This window comes from Mustela lutreola, chromosome 5, assembly GCF_030435805.1.
Source record: "Mustela lutreola isolate mMusLut2 chromosome 5, mMusLut2.pri, whole genome shotgun sequence".
Taxonomy (NCBI): domain Eukaryota; kingdom Metazoa; phylum Chordata; class Mammalia; order Carnivora; family Mustelidae; genus Mustela; species Mustela lutreola.
This window is the reverse complement of record NC_081294.1, coordinates 103,391,277-103,408,537: the sequence shown is the minus strand read 5'-3', so window position 1 is coordinate 103,408,537 and position 17,261 is coordinate 103,391,277. Positions and strand designations below refer to the sequence as shown.

Here is a 17,261-nt window from a genome sequence, read left to right as displayed (position 1 = left end):
ATCAGATTCCACCTCCCTGCGATATCTAGAGTAATCACAATGATGAAGAAAGAGGAAGGGTGGGTGCCAGAGGCTGGGAGGCAGGGACATGGGCAATAAGTGCTTCATGAGTACAAAGTTGCTGTCTGACAAGAGAAAAAGCACTGGAAATGAACTGTGGTTATGACAGCATAACACTATGAATGCACTCAATGCCTGAGGAGTGTATCCTTAAAAATGCTTAAAATGATAAATTTCATATTGTGTATTTTATGACAAACATGCATACACACAGAATGAGGGGTTTTTACTCTGTGGATTTCAAGACTTAGGTGCCCGTTGGAATCTCCTACAGAGTTTTAAAACCATCTATTAAAATCACATGTCTCGGGCGCCTGGGTGGCTCAGTGGGTTAAGCCTCTGTCTTTGGCTCAGGTCATGACCTCAGGGTCCTGGGATCGAGTCCCGCATCGGGCTCTCTGCTCAGCAGGGAGTCTGCTTCCTCCTCGCTCTCTCTCTCTGCCTGCCTCTCTGCCTACTTGTGATCTCTCTCTGTCAAATAAATAAATAAAATATCAAATAAATAAATAAATAAATAAATAAAATAAAATAAAATAAATAAAATCACATGTCTCAGGAGGTTAGACCCGGGGGGCCTCCTGATGTGGTGTGCTGGAAGGAAACCCTATCGCTCATAAGGCATTCAGGCCAGGAAGTGGGCCTGGCTCCTCCGGCACTCAGTGTCCTTGAACTGATAGGGAGGCGGCAGCAGCCATTCAGGCTGGGCTTGGGGATGAGGGGGGGTGGACCTGAAACAACATGAGAAACTTGCCTGGACCATGGATCCATACATTCAGTTATAAAGTACACCTGAAGAAAATCCTAGTGTTGACTTTCAGACCAGACAGTGGACTTGAACCCATAGTCCTGGTAGTCCTGCAGATGCTGCTGGGGAGGAGAAGGTCCTTGTTGGCCTGTAAGATGGGGGCTGAGCGTTTAGTGGCGAGCGCCCAGTGGCTGCAGATAGAGTGGTATGGGGGGAGGTTAGCAGTTGGAGAAGCTAAGCGAAAGGAATGGGTGTTCACAGTATTGTGCTTTGAGGCTTTGAAGACTCGAATTTTTTATTTTAAAAACAGAAAAATACAACAACAAAATAAAAATACCTATGTTAGAGTTCTATACCAAAACAAATAAATGAGTATCTGGAGGATGGGATCCAGAGGCTCAACATTTTCATTGTAATATTAGGCAGCCATGTTGCCAACCATGAATTACTTACATGAGTCCTAAACCAAGATGTGCTATTAACCTAGCAAGCTGGCCCACTACTGGCACCCAGCAATCCTGAGAATTCTTCTCAAGCTCCAAATGACCCCAGCTGCCCTGCCTTCTACCCTTCCTTTACTTAAAAATAAATCACAACATCTCAACTTTGGAAAGAAAGGAATTTTTTTTAATTATTACTTTTTATTATGTTGTTGTAGTCACCATACACTATGTCATTAGTTTTTGATGTAGTGTTCCATGATTCATTGTTTACAAGTAACACTCAGTGCTCCATGTAATCCGTGTCCTCTTAATACCTATCACTAGGTAAACCTGTCCCCCACACCCCCCATCCCCATCCCCTTGAAAACTCTTGGTTTGTTTCTTGGAGTCCATAGTCTCTCATGATTCGTCTGATCCTCCGATTCCCCCCCTCTTTCATTTTTCCTTTCCTTCTCCTAATGTCCTCCATGCTATTCCTTATGTTCCACAAGTGAAACCATAAGATAATTGACTCTCTCTGCTTGACTTACTTCACTCAGCATAATCTCCTCCAGTTCCATCCATGTTGATGCAAAAGCTGGGTATTCATCCTTTCTGATGGCTGAGTAGTATTCCATTACATATATGGACCACATCTTCTTTATCCACTCGTCTATTGAAGGGCATCTTGGCTCTTTCCAGTTTTGTGATTGTGGTCATTGCTGCTATGAACATTGGGGTGCATACAGCCCTTCTTTTCACTGCCTCTGTATCTTTGGGGTAAATAACCAGTTGTGCAATTGCCAGGTCATAGGGTAGCTCTATTTTTATTTTTTGAGGAACCTCCACACTGTTTTCCAAAGTGACTGCACCAACTTGCATTCCCACTAACAGTGTAAGAGGGTTGTTTGTTTTGTTTTTATGTAAGCCCCACACCCAGCATGGAGCCCAACATAGGGCCTGAACTCACGACCATGTAACGGAGACCTGAGCTGAGACCAAGAGTCAGATGCTTACCTGTTTGAGCCACCTGGGCACCCTAGGAAGAAAGGAGTTCTATCACCAGATTGAGAGACAGAGTTGCCTTCCCTAGTTTCATCCCCCATTGCTCAACATACAGGTTTCCCCTGTCCCACATTCCCTTTATGAAACACTTGCTTACAGCACAGGTCTCAAAGACATTACTCTTGACAAGTTTTTTCAAGTTTAAAGATCCTACTATTCATTTGTATATGCATTATTTATACTTCCTGTTAAAAGAAATGTTCAGCTGGACAAGGAAGGATCTGGCCAAAGATCTTGTCTTAGGATTTAGAAAGTTTACATCTCACAGATAACATTACCACATGTCATAACTTTGCCTTTTAAACTAGAGGAAGAAGCAAATCTCATTTCAAATATGGCTCCAAAGACAGCATATGTTACAAAACTCAAGTGGCACTGCCTTTGAGGCAGATCGGTGAGTCAGTGATCAACACTAACTTGAGTAAGACTACTCCAATAAGTTACTCAAGTACGTGGCAAAATTACTCTCAGACACGATCCCACATACACACACTTGAATCATTTTCAGTGCAATTTCCCATACCTTGTATCTCTTTTGAGGTAAAGGTGAAACTCATTTTTCAAATACAGACAGGAGCTCAAGAAAGTCATATGCAATGTCACAAAGCAATTGACACCTTACCCTAAGCTCTTGACCTCACGGTTCCTTGTATTTCACATGGTTCCAGGGTGACAATCCTTCCACACCAGCTACCTGGGTTGTCTAAGATGCTGCAGGGGACAATGGCAGCTTCCAAGAGGCCAAGAAGCTGCTGGACTCCTGCGTACGGTGATCTCTGTACTGTTCACAATTATTTTCCTCCCAGTTTGAGTGACTAAGGCAGCAAATGCAATCTCCAATTAAAGGACATGCCAAGGCTTCTTATTCTTTTCTAAGACTCAGATCACACCTGACCTCTAAAGGCAACTGCAGACTATGTAAATTCCATTGTATGTACGTGCTGAATGTAAGTAACCTCTTGTTGAATGAAAGAAAAATAGTGGTCCACCTCTTTAAAGGCTGGTGAGACTTCTTGTGAGTCAAGACACTAATCCCCTACTATTATGTCGACCATCTTGATTGTCACAGTGGACACCAGATTGAGGGTCATTATTGCTTTTGACAGATCAGGGTCCTTCACACTTTCCCTTCACATGTTTTAAAAACCCAAGGCACCTGGCTGGCTCAGTGGGAAGAGCCTGTGACTCCTGATCTCAAGGTCTCGAGTTTGAGCCCCACCTTGGGTGTGGAAGTTACTAAAACAAACAGAAAACCTTAAGTAGCTACTGCCCAGCTAGGATGTTTTCTTGTCCCCATTGCTAAGTTCACCTTGCTGATCTTTAGATTTTTCATCCAGCTTCTCATCATCTCTCTCCCAACTCCAACAGCTTAACAACTATGAGTCCTGGATCTTCAAACACTTCACCCCACAGTCTGTCTCTCCATCTCTCTCTCTCTCTCTCTCTCACACACACACACACACACACACACACACCTGAAAATCAGGTCCCCACTGAATCTCTCCATGACAACAGACCTGTCTTTCAGATTCCAATTTTCTCCACAAGAACTTTCTAGCCTCATCAGATAAGGATAACTATTATAACCTTCTTAAATATAAAAAACATGTTCATAAAAAATTTGAAGAGGAAAACTTTTTTTTTTTTTAATTCACCCATTACCTCATTATCTAGATAGACCCACTGCTGACATAACAGTTGACCTATGCGCCAGATACTGGGGATACAGCAGTAACCAAAACACAGTCCTGACCCTCAAGGGTGTTTTTTAAAATTTTGTCCATGTTTCTCCTTAGAGGACTCCATGTAGCACAATGTTTTTCCAAACTCATTTGTTTCAAAAGGTAATTCATGGTTAATCAATTCAAAATAGTATTCCCACCCTTGCCAGAGCCTACACTGAAGACGAATATATAAGCACAATCCTCCCAACTACCGGCGAATTCAAACAGACGACAGCAAACATTTTATTAAAGAACCAAGGAAGAAATTAGACTGTATCCAGAATTAGTGCCAAAGGAAAGGAAAGGACTGGTGTCACCCCACTTCCCATTGACAGGTAACTATCTTTATATATGGTTTTTAAATAATTTTTTTTCCTTCAGAAAATCTCCGCTACGGAATGAAAGCTAAAGCATTTGTGTTTCAGCTCTGTAATGACTCTGTCTCAGACAACTTATAAGGGTTCAATATGAGCAAAGCTCTGGGAAGCTGCCTTCCTGGATCTCATATGGGGGCAGTACAGTTTCGGGGGTGGCTGAAAGGAGAACTCCTAACCCGTGAGGCTGACTACATGACAAACATTTCCCAGCCCCCTCACCCCACGCCTGTGAAGCCTGCTTGGTCATCCCAGGGCTCAGGCCAAGGACAAGAAAGTGGCAGATGTAGCCAAATGCCGTGTAGCCATCACTGAAGCCTGGCCAATTTAAATTCTCCCTTGCTGAGGCAGTAAGTACTGGGGGGGGGGGGGGGGGGGTGGACAGAAAACTTTTATAGGAAACGTGCTAGAATAAAATGCCCGCTCAAGAAGGAGAACTGAACAAATGCATCATTTCCAAGTGCCAAGGTGAAATGCAGCCGAGATTCTCCATTTCTCCTGGCTCCAATGAACACAGCCAGTTATTCTTATCCGTTGAGCTTCACTGGACCCATGAATTTAAGCTTCACTAACTTTCTAGAAGCAGTAAGGCCTGGGGGAGGTCCGACAAACCCAGTGCACTTCCTCGCCTCCCTTCCAGACAGCTACAGCACAAGCTGGACCCTGCTCGCCATACCCAACTCTATAACGGGAACCAAGCATAAAGACTAACACTTATTTCAAGTGGTTCCTGCCCATCTTGAGATCATCACGAACCCTGTGGGCTTTCAAAGGAGCAGCAGCCCCCAATAGCAATCGACAGCCCTGTCAGAGACAAGAGGATGCTTAGGAATGCACAGTGACAGTTCCTCACTCAGATGTGTGACTAACAACTCCACTATCATTTTAGGATGACAGAAAAATGCCGTACAAGAATCCAATCCCAATCAAACTTCATTTGGAAACAGCAAGGAAACACATTGGGTTGTTTTTGTTTTTGTTTACATATATATTAGAAAGGATAATTTGATCTCCACCCGAAGTAAGGTTCAGTCAATTTCCAAACTGGATAACTAAAAAAATTTCCCTATGAGTATATCCTTTCAACATAGTATGGGCCCAGGATTTAAAAAAAAAAAAAAAAAAATTTTTAAGTAAACTCCACCCTCAATGTGGGGCTCAAACTCACGACCCCAAGATGAAAGACTTGCATGCTCTGTTGATGGAGCCAGCCAGGCTCACCTGGGCCCAGGATTTTAAGTCCACTTTCTGTTCAGGAGAGAAAAGGGCAAAAAGCAGGGGAGAGAGGCATGGGGCAGGAACGATGAGGGGGAACCGCCATCGCCTTTGCCCCTCCAACTTTCAAGCATGGACTCTCCAGAGGCACCTTTGAACATGTACATTTCCACGTATTACATCACTTAACCCTCTGAGCATGAACCTTCCACTTGCAGTTTCCAAGTATGGAAACTAAGACCCAGAGAAATGCAAGCAACTTGCTGAGGTTTCATACAGTAGGAAAACAAATCTAAACATTAAACGTTTGCCTGGCAATCGAAAGCTGCTCTATCTTTAACAGATAATAGAAACAAGTCCCTCCTTTAGAGAAACAGTACAGACACTTTAAGCAAAACTTGTAATAACAGCAAATATTTATCGAACATTTTCTCAGTGCCAGGACACCAACCTACCAGCTAGATAATGAACACAAACATCACTTGATTGAAATATAGGTTGCTTCCATCACTGGCAAATTAAGTCTTAGATGGAGAGGACTAAGGAAATGCATTAACATTACTTAAGATTAAATTAATATCTGTAAACAACAACAAAAAAACCACGAGAATGAAAGAAATTACCAGGAGCTAATTGATCTTAATTTTTAAAAATTATATAAAAAGGTCCTCCTTTAGAAATTTGATAGTAATGGATACAGGAGAACAATTAAAAGCCATCTTTTAGGACACCTGGGTGGCTCAGTCAGTTGAACATCCAACTCTTGATCTCCGCTCTAATCCTGATCTCAGGGTTTTGAGATCGACCCCCACGTGGGGCTCCGCATTCCCTGGGGAGTCTGCTGGAGATTGTCTCCCTCTCTCCCCGTCCCTCCCCCCGCCAAATAAAATCTTAAAAAAAAAAAAAAAAAAGTCATCTTTGGGAACCCCAAGCAAAAAATTCAATCAAATCGTAGGAATGTCCTCCATAATCAGTAGCAAAACAAACAGATTTGCAGCTTCCCAGCAGTGTGGGTGTGACCTGAGTCCAACAGTATTTCTCCCAGCACGTAGAACTAGACATGAATAAGTGAGTGAATTAAAAATACTTCAAGTTGTTCTGAAGATGAAGATGGAGGACAAGGACATCCTTTAGCCCTTCCTGTCCAGGCCCCCATACCAGAGTTCAGATTTGCCAACCTGGCACTTCCCTTTTACACGGAAAGTTTTCCCAATAGCTCCTAAGAGTACTTCCTCCACCTAGAAATCCTTGGGAAGTGGGCCTCCATCCCTCCTCCATAGGGATTTTGGACTTTATCTTCTGCATCCCATTTGTTTCCCAGAACAGAGAAAAGCGACCTTAAAGACAGACAAAAATAAATCCCATAAAATAAACACAAATTTGTATAGACATCAGTGCCCAGGCTCGTATGAGGTGCCAGGTGTGTGCTCAAATCAAACACACAAGAAGTTAAGTAAAGCCTTCGGTATTGTAGGCATGTGTTCACTTTTCAGACAAAAACCTGCAAGCACTGTGAGGAGGGAGACTGTGCATGAGGAACATCTTTTCACTTCTGCCGTTCTGCAGGGCGGCAGAATCCCCTACAAGGCTTTCTGACATGCAGTGGGCCCAGCCCCAGGTGCTGATTCAGAAGGTCTAGGGAGGCAGGGGTCGGGGGTGCCCAGAAATTCACCTTTTTAACAAGTTCTCAGGTGATGTTCTGCTGCTGTTGCTCCTCCAGAAAGTGCTCCCTGAAAAACACTGCTCTGGCTAGGGCACCAGCTGTCAGATCTGTGTAGGTGCACGGACATACTCGGTCTAGCCCATGATTCCAAAACTAAAGGGGAGTCCACTGAGAGTCTCGTTACATCAAGATGTTGAATGGGAAATGTGCTATCAGCCATCTTCCCACAAAACAGAGATGTAGGTCACTGGAGGGCACTAAATCTCTAGTCAAATTTTAGAAGCAAAAATTGCCCCAGGTAACAGGATGAAAAAAGGAGGTAACAGAAACTCTACTGCCCAGTAGTTTACTTGTCAAGATTCCTGTCCTGCTCACCTGTTCTCAGAGAACACGCCTTCTGGGATGGTTTAGAGTCAGTCTTCAGTCTCCCTGGCTGGAGCCAAGGAGCACCCAATAGGCGCCATGTTTACCCACGTCTGTATTCGTGGATCACCTTCAGTACCATAAGCATCAGAATCATTTGGTGATGGCTCTCCTACCCTGGACAAAACTCTGACCAACCTGCCCATCCACAGGAATCCCCAACCCTAGAAGCACAGTGTAGGGATCTCTGAGCAGCAGAGAGAGCGGACCCCAAACGCCCCCACGCACACACCTCACCGGCCCACCTGGAGTTTCCAGCACCAAGCACTCCACTCACACTCCCCACTTGGCTGGGCCTCTCACCCATCAAAATCTAGTTAAAGGTTCAAAAAAGGTGGGGAGCGTTTCAAAGAAAATGATACTTCAGTAAGAGACTGAGCCGAGCTACTTTCCTCAAGACAGCTCTGAGGACCCTTTGTCGTCTACAGAGAAATGATTCTGGGATATCTAGGAAATCCCCTGCCAGCTGCACCAGTGTGCCCCGGCAACTGTCCCCAACTACCAAAGCTTCCAACCCGCACACGCTATCTATACCATGAATACACACAAATACCTTGAACTGTTTCCTCCCACCTTCCTCAAGTTCTTGTTCAAGTTCACAGTCCATGAAGCCTTCCTATTGTCCCATCCAAACCCATCACTCTCGTGTCTTCTCTTCCACAGAACTAGGAAGTGCACTCCGAGGCGTAACTATTATTCTGTATCTCCCAGGTTCTCTTACAGTTGTGTCCCCCGTGGTCCTTTTTCTTTCACCCATCAACTGTTGTACAGATTAAGTGCTCAATTAATTGAAATCTCCACAGTTCAGCAATGTATGCCAGGACCCACAGCAACCACCATTACAGGAGTATAAAACACTCCCTTCGAGGTCCAGAGAAAAACTCTAAGGCCACACAGTCCATCAGTGGTGGCAGTAAGGGTTCAAACCTACATCTACTTAACTACAAAGCTTTTGCCATTTCACTGACACCATGCTGCCCTTCGAGGAAGAAAAACAAAGAGAACAGTTAAGTGAAAAAAAGTCTTGGCTTGCTTGTTGGTCCCCTCACTGCAAGCTTCTGCCTGATTTCTCATCAACCCCCGATTTTAAGGCATGGCCAGTATACGTAATCAAGTGTGTTTTACAAATTATCCCATTTGGAATCGCTGGAGCATACCACTGTATTATGGCAAAAACTTTCTTTCATTTCGGTGCCTCAGAGTGACATGGGATGTCTCCACACACACAGAAAACCCTTTGATGAAGCCTTGATGTACTGTATAAAAGGCTCATGTATTCTTCCAGGCTTTCCTTGGGGGCAGGGAGGAAGCAAAATCCCGTTTAGACCATGCGGTGCATTCACTGTTTAAAAGACCACACTATCCAAATAGCTACAGGTTTCTGGAGGTTGAGAAAATCGTGGCCAACACCGGAAACAAAAAAGAGGTGGAGCCCTTCTGAGTATTTCAGGGAGACAAACTGACAACAGCCGGCGAAAGGAGCCTTCAGTTTCTGAAGGTTCCAGCTTTCAAGTTCCCACTGTCACCAGCCAGCTGTGTGACCTTGAGATATTATCATGGATTTCAGCTCCTTTGCGACATGGGGAAACACGGGCCCTCTCTAAGGTAATAATGAGCAGAAGGTAACAGCTGTACATGAAAAGCACTGACTCTTGCCAAGTTCCCTAACCTTAATACCCCAGGGCTCAACTGCCCACCCTGCAGGACCACACCTGACTATCAAATCAGAAGGTGAGTGAGTAGCCTTTGTTTCTCCTTCGGTTACCACGAAGACTTGGAGCGTTAGATCAGTGTGTATACTAGACTTTTGAGTAAAATGAGCTGTTAAAACACGTGCATAGTGGGGGGACACCTGGGTGGCTCAGTGGGTTAAGCCTCTGCCTTCGACTGAGGTCATGATCTCAGGATCCTGGGATTGAGTCCCACATCGGGCTCTCTGCTTGGCAGGGAGTCTGCTTCCCCCACTCTCTGCCTGCCTCTCTGCCTACTTGTGATCTCTGTCTGTCAAATAAATAAATAAAATCTTAAAAAAAAAAAAAACTTGCATAGTGGGAACGGTAAGGGGCAACATCAAACCAATGGTTCCCTAGAGAAAAAGGGGATCAGCTAACACCCTAAACACTAAATTCTAAAACACACTTGGTATTACCAAGCTTAAACTCTGCCAAACAAGTCATTTTGGCTAACATGGGTAATTAAAGTTAAAAGCATATTAAAATAACACTTTAGCTGTTGACCTTGAAGATCCTTTTGAAAAACTCAATCCAAACAATAGCACACAAAGGAGTGACTTGACTCTCCAATGATAGCATCACATGGCAACACAGCAGGCACCTTAAACCTTCTGCATTCACACAACACCAGCGATGTAAGATGTAATGGGGAAGTCAGATGCACTGATGAGAGGAGGAGGAGAAAGGAAAGAAAAGCTCAAAGCATCAGGCAGAATAGCCCTCCCCCAACCTCCCCCCCACCCACCCCCTCCACTGCTGCCCAACACACACACACACACACACACCTTCCATTAGGCCCAGGTTACACTTTTTAAAACAAACAGTGAAACACTGTTCACTACCAACTTTACAATGTTTCTCAAGAGAGAAGTTTTGCTGAGGACAAATAACCACAGTTCTTGCCAAAAGCACACTGACTACCTACCCACAGTAGGCACTTGAATATTGACTGAATTATCAATTCCGAGTGAGATCATCTACGTCTAATCACAAAGCCCCTCTTTTGCTATCAGTTGTATTCTTAACTCTCAAGTAACTGGAAGAAAACTTTTGACAGGTGGCAAACGTGGTTTGAGCATTACTTTGGCTAATTCATCATAATTCATTACAACAGCATGAAAATTATCTGCAAATCATGCCTAAGCTTAAGTGTCATTTCAGTTTGGTTTGGGGGGTACCTGGGTGGCTCAGTGGGTTAAGCGTCTGACTTTGGCTCAGGTCATGATCTCGGGATCCTGGGTTAGAGCCTGGCATCTGGCTCTGCACTCACTGGGGAGTCTTCTTCTCTCCCTCCCTCTGCCCATCCCCTGCTCATGCCCTCTCTCCCTCTCTCAAGTTAATAAACAAAATAGCTAAAAATAAATAAATTTGGTTTTGAGTGTAGAAGGATGCTCTGGTTATGATAATATATCATACAATATTCTGGTTAGGTCTAAATTCGTAAAGCCATTTCCACCTTTGCCTTTTGCCACTTCTTCCCTGCATCATGGCATGAATGAGCAGTTACTTAGCTTTGTTCTGTAGTAATGGGACTCAAAGTAATTTCAAAGGTTGCAGGAGAATGTGGCCAAAATGGAAAAGGCAGGAATTAAATAGAAAGTGATCTATTTAGTTTTAATTCAGTGCTCCAGTGCGCCAATCAGGAAGACTTAAGCAATCTCTCCTGTCAGAAATCTGAGAAAGGTGCCTTCACAGAGAACTCACCAAGCAAAACCTCAAGTACAACTTACTATAGGGTATTTGACAGACACTCAGCCTGATAGAGAAGAGAGATACCGTGACAGCCCTGAGCTCAGTGAGTTTACTCTGTCCAACAATTACTGAATTAAGTGATATTTCAAGGGGAGGAGCGGTGGCAGAACAGAAGACCAGAACTAAAACCAGTTTCACAGTTAATACCAATTCCTAAAAAGTTGTTTTCAAAGCCCAGTTTCAAATACCTTTCATTCAGAATACATGGTCCTAGAACTGAAATAACGACCATGGATGGGACATGTATTGGGGCTTGACTTATTGTTAAGTGTCAAGAATAAAGCCTGTTTGCTATAGTCCAAGGTCTCATGGAACCTGTACTTACCAAACCTACAGACAAGAGAAGCACAAATCTTTAATCAACATCGCAAGGACAGCGCCTTTTCCTTCCCCAGACTTCCTGAGAAAAGCTCACAGCACTGTCTGCAGTGAGGACATAGTGTTGACAGAGGCCTACCCCCCCATCAACCCACTACCAGAAATTATGTATTCTGATACACCACAGTCTCCTTTAGCACGAATAGTATGTGTTACCTAACACTGGCTAACACTCAAGTGTGTTCAACTACGTTCTTTTAAAATTAATTATGAGTCCAGTTGCAAATTTCAGAAATGTTCATTTTAAGGACTTAGAAGGCTACTTTATGAATGCCTTAATATTTTAGGGTGACCATAAAGTTTGGAAACTGTCCAATAGGTTTCTTTTACTCCATGTCCAAAGCAGGTCGTGAGCTGGGGGAAAGCAGGTGAGAGTGATTCCAATAAGGCTGAACAACACCCCGTAACACCAGACTCATGAGAAAACCTGGACAACACTTTCCAGAGAAAGTGGCCATGGAGAGTGTTGTGGTTGTAAGATCAAAACCCCTTTGGTTGTTGCTCCTGGAGTATGCTAGGTCCACAGGTACATTCGATGGAAAAAATAAAAATCAAGCAAACATCACAGATCTCTCCGTCTCCACAGGTGACTCACGCCCTTTGTTCACAGCCACTTTGCATGAGCATATTGAACTAGTAAGAGATGACCCACCAACTACACTATGCATGAAAATGTGGTATGGAAAGCCCTTTCTTGGTGTGTCTGTGCCTCATTTCCAGACTTCGTGGTCATCTTCTAATTTGACACAGAGAAGCTACCATTTGTGCTGGGAGCTTGTCACATCAACAAAAGCGTTTAACCCACCTGTGGTTGACACCACACACACTGAATGACCACAGCATGCCTCCTTGAATGCAAAGAGCTCTGCTGGCTCTGTGGTTTACTCAAGGGTCATCCAGGCTGCAAAGAACTGGGTCCTGACCAACTGTTCTGTGCATTTCACTACTGTACAGAGGCTGCGCCTGGCTCCCCGGGGCTTCTTCCTCATTGCCTGACACCAAAAGGGTCACATGGCAAAACGAACTTCCTATCTCTGACAATCCATTCGCAGCCCAGCGCAGAGAAAGAACTTCCACAAGTTACTCCCTCCGTTTAACTGGGCAAGTGTCCGGCCCTCCCGACCGGCCGCCCCACCTTCCCAAACGCATGGAACAACCCTGCGGCAGGTATCACCACCTTAACCCCAACCTGATTCCTCTGTCACAAGGCCAAGCCAGGGCGAAAGATTAACCAGTGGTCTTCGGGTTCACGGACAGGGCCAACCGTGGAGACGGAGCGCCAATTTTTTGTTTGTTTTAAAGGAAATACTTCCTGGCACACATTTAGCGAAGACTCTGAACTCTGTCCATGAAGCCACGTGGTTGGTGCTAATCTAGCTCCATCCACTCACGATCCGCCAGAGCAACCTCTTTCCGAACGGCAGTCCCTGGCGGGGTAATCTACACCATCTCGGTCAAGTCACGCGGGCTCGGGCCGGATCCTGGGGAGTCCAGCTCTGCGTCCTCTCCCGGTAGCAGTCCTGACAGGGTCGTAGGGAACAGGAGGGAAGACAGGCGTTGGGTCCGGCGCTGCCCGGTGCAGCAGCACCAGTATGGGATTCACGTCAGTGGGGGTGCAAACTGGCTCTTGCTGCTCGGGGGCATTTCGAGGGAGCAGGCAGGGAGACGCCTGCCCGTCCAAGAGAGCCGCCTTTGCCACTGGTGGAGTGCGTGGGCACAGCACTTGCGGCGCCCACCTGTAGCCACAGCAAACAAACTTTCCTTCGGAGTCGGCACGATCCGGTCCCTTACGCCACCCCCCGGCCCCAGGCGGCAGCGTCCCGGAGCTCCGAGGGCTCCTCACCTGATCCCCCTAAACCCCCAACCTGGCCTGGTCCAGAGCGCAACCCAGCGCCGCCCGCGCTCCCCAGGCGGGTTTTCCGGGAGAAGGACTGGGGTTACCAGCTGAGGAACAGGAATCTGTGGGGAGAACGGCAGAAGGCTGCTTACTTACTCCCTTCTGCAACTTCAGCTCTCAACTTTGCCAACGACACAGCCGCTGCCCTCCCGCTCCCTCCGCGCCGCGCACCCGGCTCCCTCGGCTTCTCCAACGTAGTCCCCGGGGAGGGGGCTCCCCAAGGCCGGCGGAAGCCGCGCGCACCCGGCGTACTTACAGCCATAACGGGGTCTCTGCAGGGACGGCAACTCCTCGTGGGGCATCCTGCGCGGCTCTGGGGGCCCGCCCGAGGCGCGCCCCCCGCGGCTCCGCTCGCTGGCCAGGCTCGCCGGCTCCGCGCCCCTCCGGGGCGCTCGTGTCCGGCCTCTCGCTGCCCTCCCTCGGTCGCCCCGCGATGGGCGGCCCGCTCGCTCGCTGCTCCCCGGTCGCCGCTCGTTGCGGCCGCCGCGCGCTCACACCCCAGCAAAAGTGAACTCTCGTCCCTCGCTCCGTCCCGGCCGCCGCCGCGTCCCGGGCAGGTTTCCTTTCTCCTGCAGCCCGGCCCCGTTATTCTCCGCGGTGGGAGCGCGCGCCGCGTCGCAGCGACCCCTACCGCGAGCGGGGCGCAGCGCCCGGGCCGCCTGAGCCCGCCCCTTTACCCGCCCGGGCGGAGGAAGGGGCTGAACGGGGCGCCGGGTCCGGGATCCCCTGCAGCTGGGGCCCGCGCGCCGCTGGCTGCCTGGGGGCTGCGGCCGCCCCGCCTGAATTTTCACTTCTAGAGGGTTCTGAGGGTGGAAGTGAACCCACGCGGGGAAGAGCAAGCAAAACCGCAGAAGATACAGGCTGCGCCGGTCGCCCGGGGTGTTGCTCAGTTACAGAAGAACAAACAGCGCGGTTCTTTGCCCTCTGGGGAGATTGCGCGGTGCTTTTTTTTTTTTTTTTTTCCCCTCTCTCTCTTTTTTCTTTTTTTCTTTTCTTTCTTTCGAAAGTTGCTTCTGCGACTCTTTGTCTACACAATGCAGGGTTCGCCTTTCGTGACCAGAAACTGAGAGGGTGTGCATGTGTGTTGGGAGAGCGAGATAAACACTACCCAAGCAACCCCTCGAAACGCGAGCGCGAGTCGTCCTCGGCGCCCCTTTGGCGCGCTCCCCTTCCACGCCACGCCCGCGGCGTGCGGAACCGCCGCCCGGCCCAGGTGGGGTCTACACCACAGAAACCTTTCCCGGCTACGCTTGAAAGGAAATTAAGCTGCTCGCGACTCTTTTAAAAGGGGTTTTTCTAATGCGGTCGCCTGGAGCTGTTCTTTTTTTTTTTTTTTTTTTTTTTTTTTTTTTTTTTTTTTTTTTTTTTTTTTTTTTAAATCTCTTGGTGCCCCAGAGTGGTAACATCTGGAGGCATGGGGACTGTTCTCTACCTGTGCCCTCTCCTGTCTGTCAAATGCGGGAGGCGTGGATGACCACGTGCTGTCAAAATAACTGAGGTGGAGTTGTGAGATGTTTTAACTGGAGAGAAAGGGCAGAGTGACACTCCTTTGAAGTATGCAAAGATACAGACCTCGGCCGGCTGTTTTCCGTCTCAGATGGGTGATGCAGTCCCTTGAAACTCAAGATTCTTGGGCCCTACCCTCAGAGCTGCCAGTTCAATTGGTGTGGGCTGGGGTCCATGAATTTGCATTTCTGACAAGCAGCGGGAGATGCTGACAGGGCAGATCTGCAGGCTGTGCTTACAGTGGTTCTGGGAGAAAACAGGCACGAGGGATTTCAGCTAGACTCAGGGAAATCTCACTCAGGCCAGCAAGAGGATTCTTTCCCTCTCCTATTTTTTTCTTTTTCTTTTCTTTTCTGGAAACATTAGATTCTCACCTGGCTGCAATGGAATGAATGGGGTTTTTTCTTCCCTAAAGAGCAGGTGCTTCTAATTATAAGAGCAATTCAAGGAGGAAAGAGCCACATTTTAAGTAACAGCACCCTGTTAAGTGTTCACCCAGACAGGAACATGTGCAAGGAGAATTTTCTACACTTCGGAACATGCCGAATTAGAGGATAATCTGAACTTGATTCCATCTCTGTGATTTCTTGTATTGACTATGAAGCTCTTACTGGCACCTATCAGTGTTCAGTGTGAGTGGAAGATTTAAGGCTCCCCCAAAAGTGTGTATTCTACCTCTTTAGAGATGAGGGGGAAGTCATAAACTTTTAATGGCCAAGGAAGCTGATAGAATTTGAAAGCGTGCCTTGAGATGGACCCTGAAGAGTGGGTCAGAGTTGGATGCACAATGTCTGCTCCAGGAAGGCCCACAAGGACAAAGGCCAGGTGGTGGGGCATGAGGGTAGGTAAGGGGTGGGGAGCGTGGGACCTGGTATCAGATTATGGAGGACACTGAGGTTAGGCTAAGGGGCCTGGATGTTATCACAGGGACATTTGAAAGCCCTTAAAGTTTTGGGTGTGGGAGCTGCATGATGCAAGGGAAAGCAAATCTTGCAACAGGTTATGGACTGGATTAGAGAAGGGACTATGGCAGAGGTAGAAGAGAGGAGAGCTTCAGTGATGTCCACACCAGTAAATGGTAAAGGGGTAATTTTAACACAAATTAAGTTGGTACCATCAACACTTACATGGCTACTGCAGATTGTAATGAGTAAATATCTGTTAAGGATAGAAAGTGAAGGTTAAAGCATAAATAAGTGCTCTGCAAGAAAGTCATTCTAAATTCAAGTTCTAGCAGATCAGTTCTTCTCTGAAGGCTCTGGGGTGGTTTCAAGCTCCATCACAACTAATGTTTCTATAGAGAACTTAACACTAAGAAGAAACATAAAAGCAAATGGTTCTGATTTATTTATTTATTTATTTAGGCAAGTGCTGGAATTCATCTTTGGGATTTCAGTCTGCATTCACTGGGTAATGGTACTATCTCTCAGATCACTTCTCTGCAGAATCTCAGAAAACAAACTTAGTCACAGACTTCTGGGCTATTTTTTTCTCTTAGGATTTGACATTGGTGAGGGAGTCAAATAAATACAAAGCAATGTGCCAGCGTACTTCGCCATCTGATTGTGCTCACAGGAATATTAAAAACAAAAACTGAAACCATCTAGCAAAAAAATCTTTTTTTAATAAAGCAAGAAGGGTTTTTTCTTTAATGTGAAACAAAAGATGACATTGAAAAATTAGACCCAGTGAAACAATTTAAAGCAACATCGCTTTTAAAAGATGGTTTTCTAAGACTTACTCTTGACAAACTGAAATGAGCATGAAGGTGTTTGGAAAAAATGCAACTTTGTCTTTATAACTATAAAAGATTAATTATACTAAAAGCATCAAACAGGATGAAAAAGTACATTTAAGTAAATGTCTTGGCTTGCAACTTTAACATTCCATTCACCTGTGAAATAATTTGGTGATTTTCCAATATCATATTATGGATCATTTTAACATTACCAGAACAGTGAACAATGTGCTTTCATTTCATAGCATCGCCCAAAGAAGTGAAGCATGAAGCAATGACAAGAAAGAAATGATTCAGAGTTTTTTCCAAGTCTTGGGAGCCCTTGAGTTGAGATTTTCTACTCATTCTCCAGCCTGGAAAAGAGAGGCTGAGCGGGAACTGCACTTCTTTGCAACAGAGACTTCTATAGCTAAAAAGTAAATTGTTACAGTCCAACATCAGATTAAAAAAAACAAAACAAATAAATGCAACCATCAGCATTTCAGTTCTCAAAAACAAAAGAATGGGGTCAAATAACTGTAGGATTGATGGCCTCTTAGCATGACTGTATGGACAAGGCTGAGCAG

The 17,261-nt window shown here is 46.0% G+C and overlaps 1 protein-coding gene across 2 annotated transcripts in view; it reads right to left on the bottom strand.

Moving 5' to 3' along the window:
- Positions 1 to 14,111, bottom strand: part of IQGAP2 (IQ motif containing GTPase activating protein 2) — a 299,955-nt gene extending 285,844 nt beyond the window's left edge. For both annotated transcript variants that reach the window (XM_059175277.1, XM_059175278.1), the window contains exon 1: positions 13,708 to 14,111. In XM_059175277.1, the coding sequence (XP_059031260.1) occupies positions 13,708 to 13,753 (46 nt within the window). In that variant the 5' untranslated portion in view covers positions 13,754 to 14,111. The remainder of the gene's footprint in view (positions 1 to 13,707) is intronic.
- Positions 14,112 to 17,261: the final 3,150 nt, after the last annotated feature.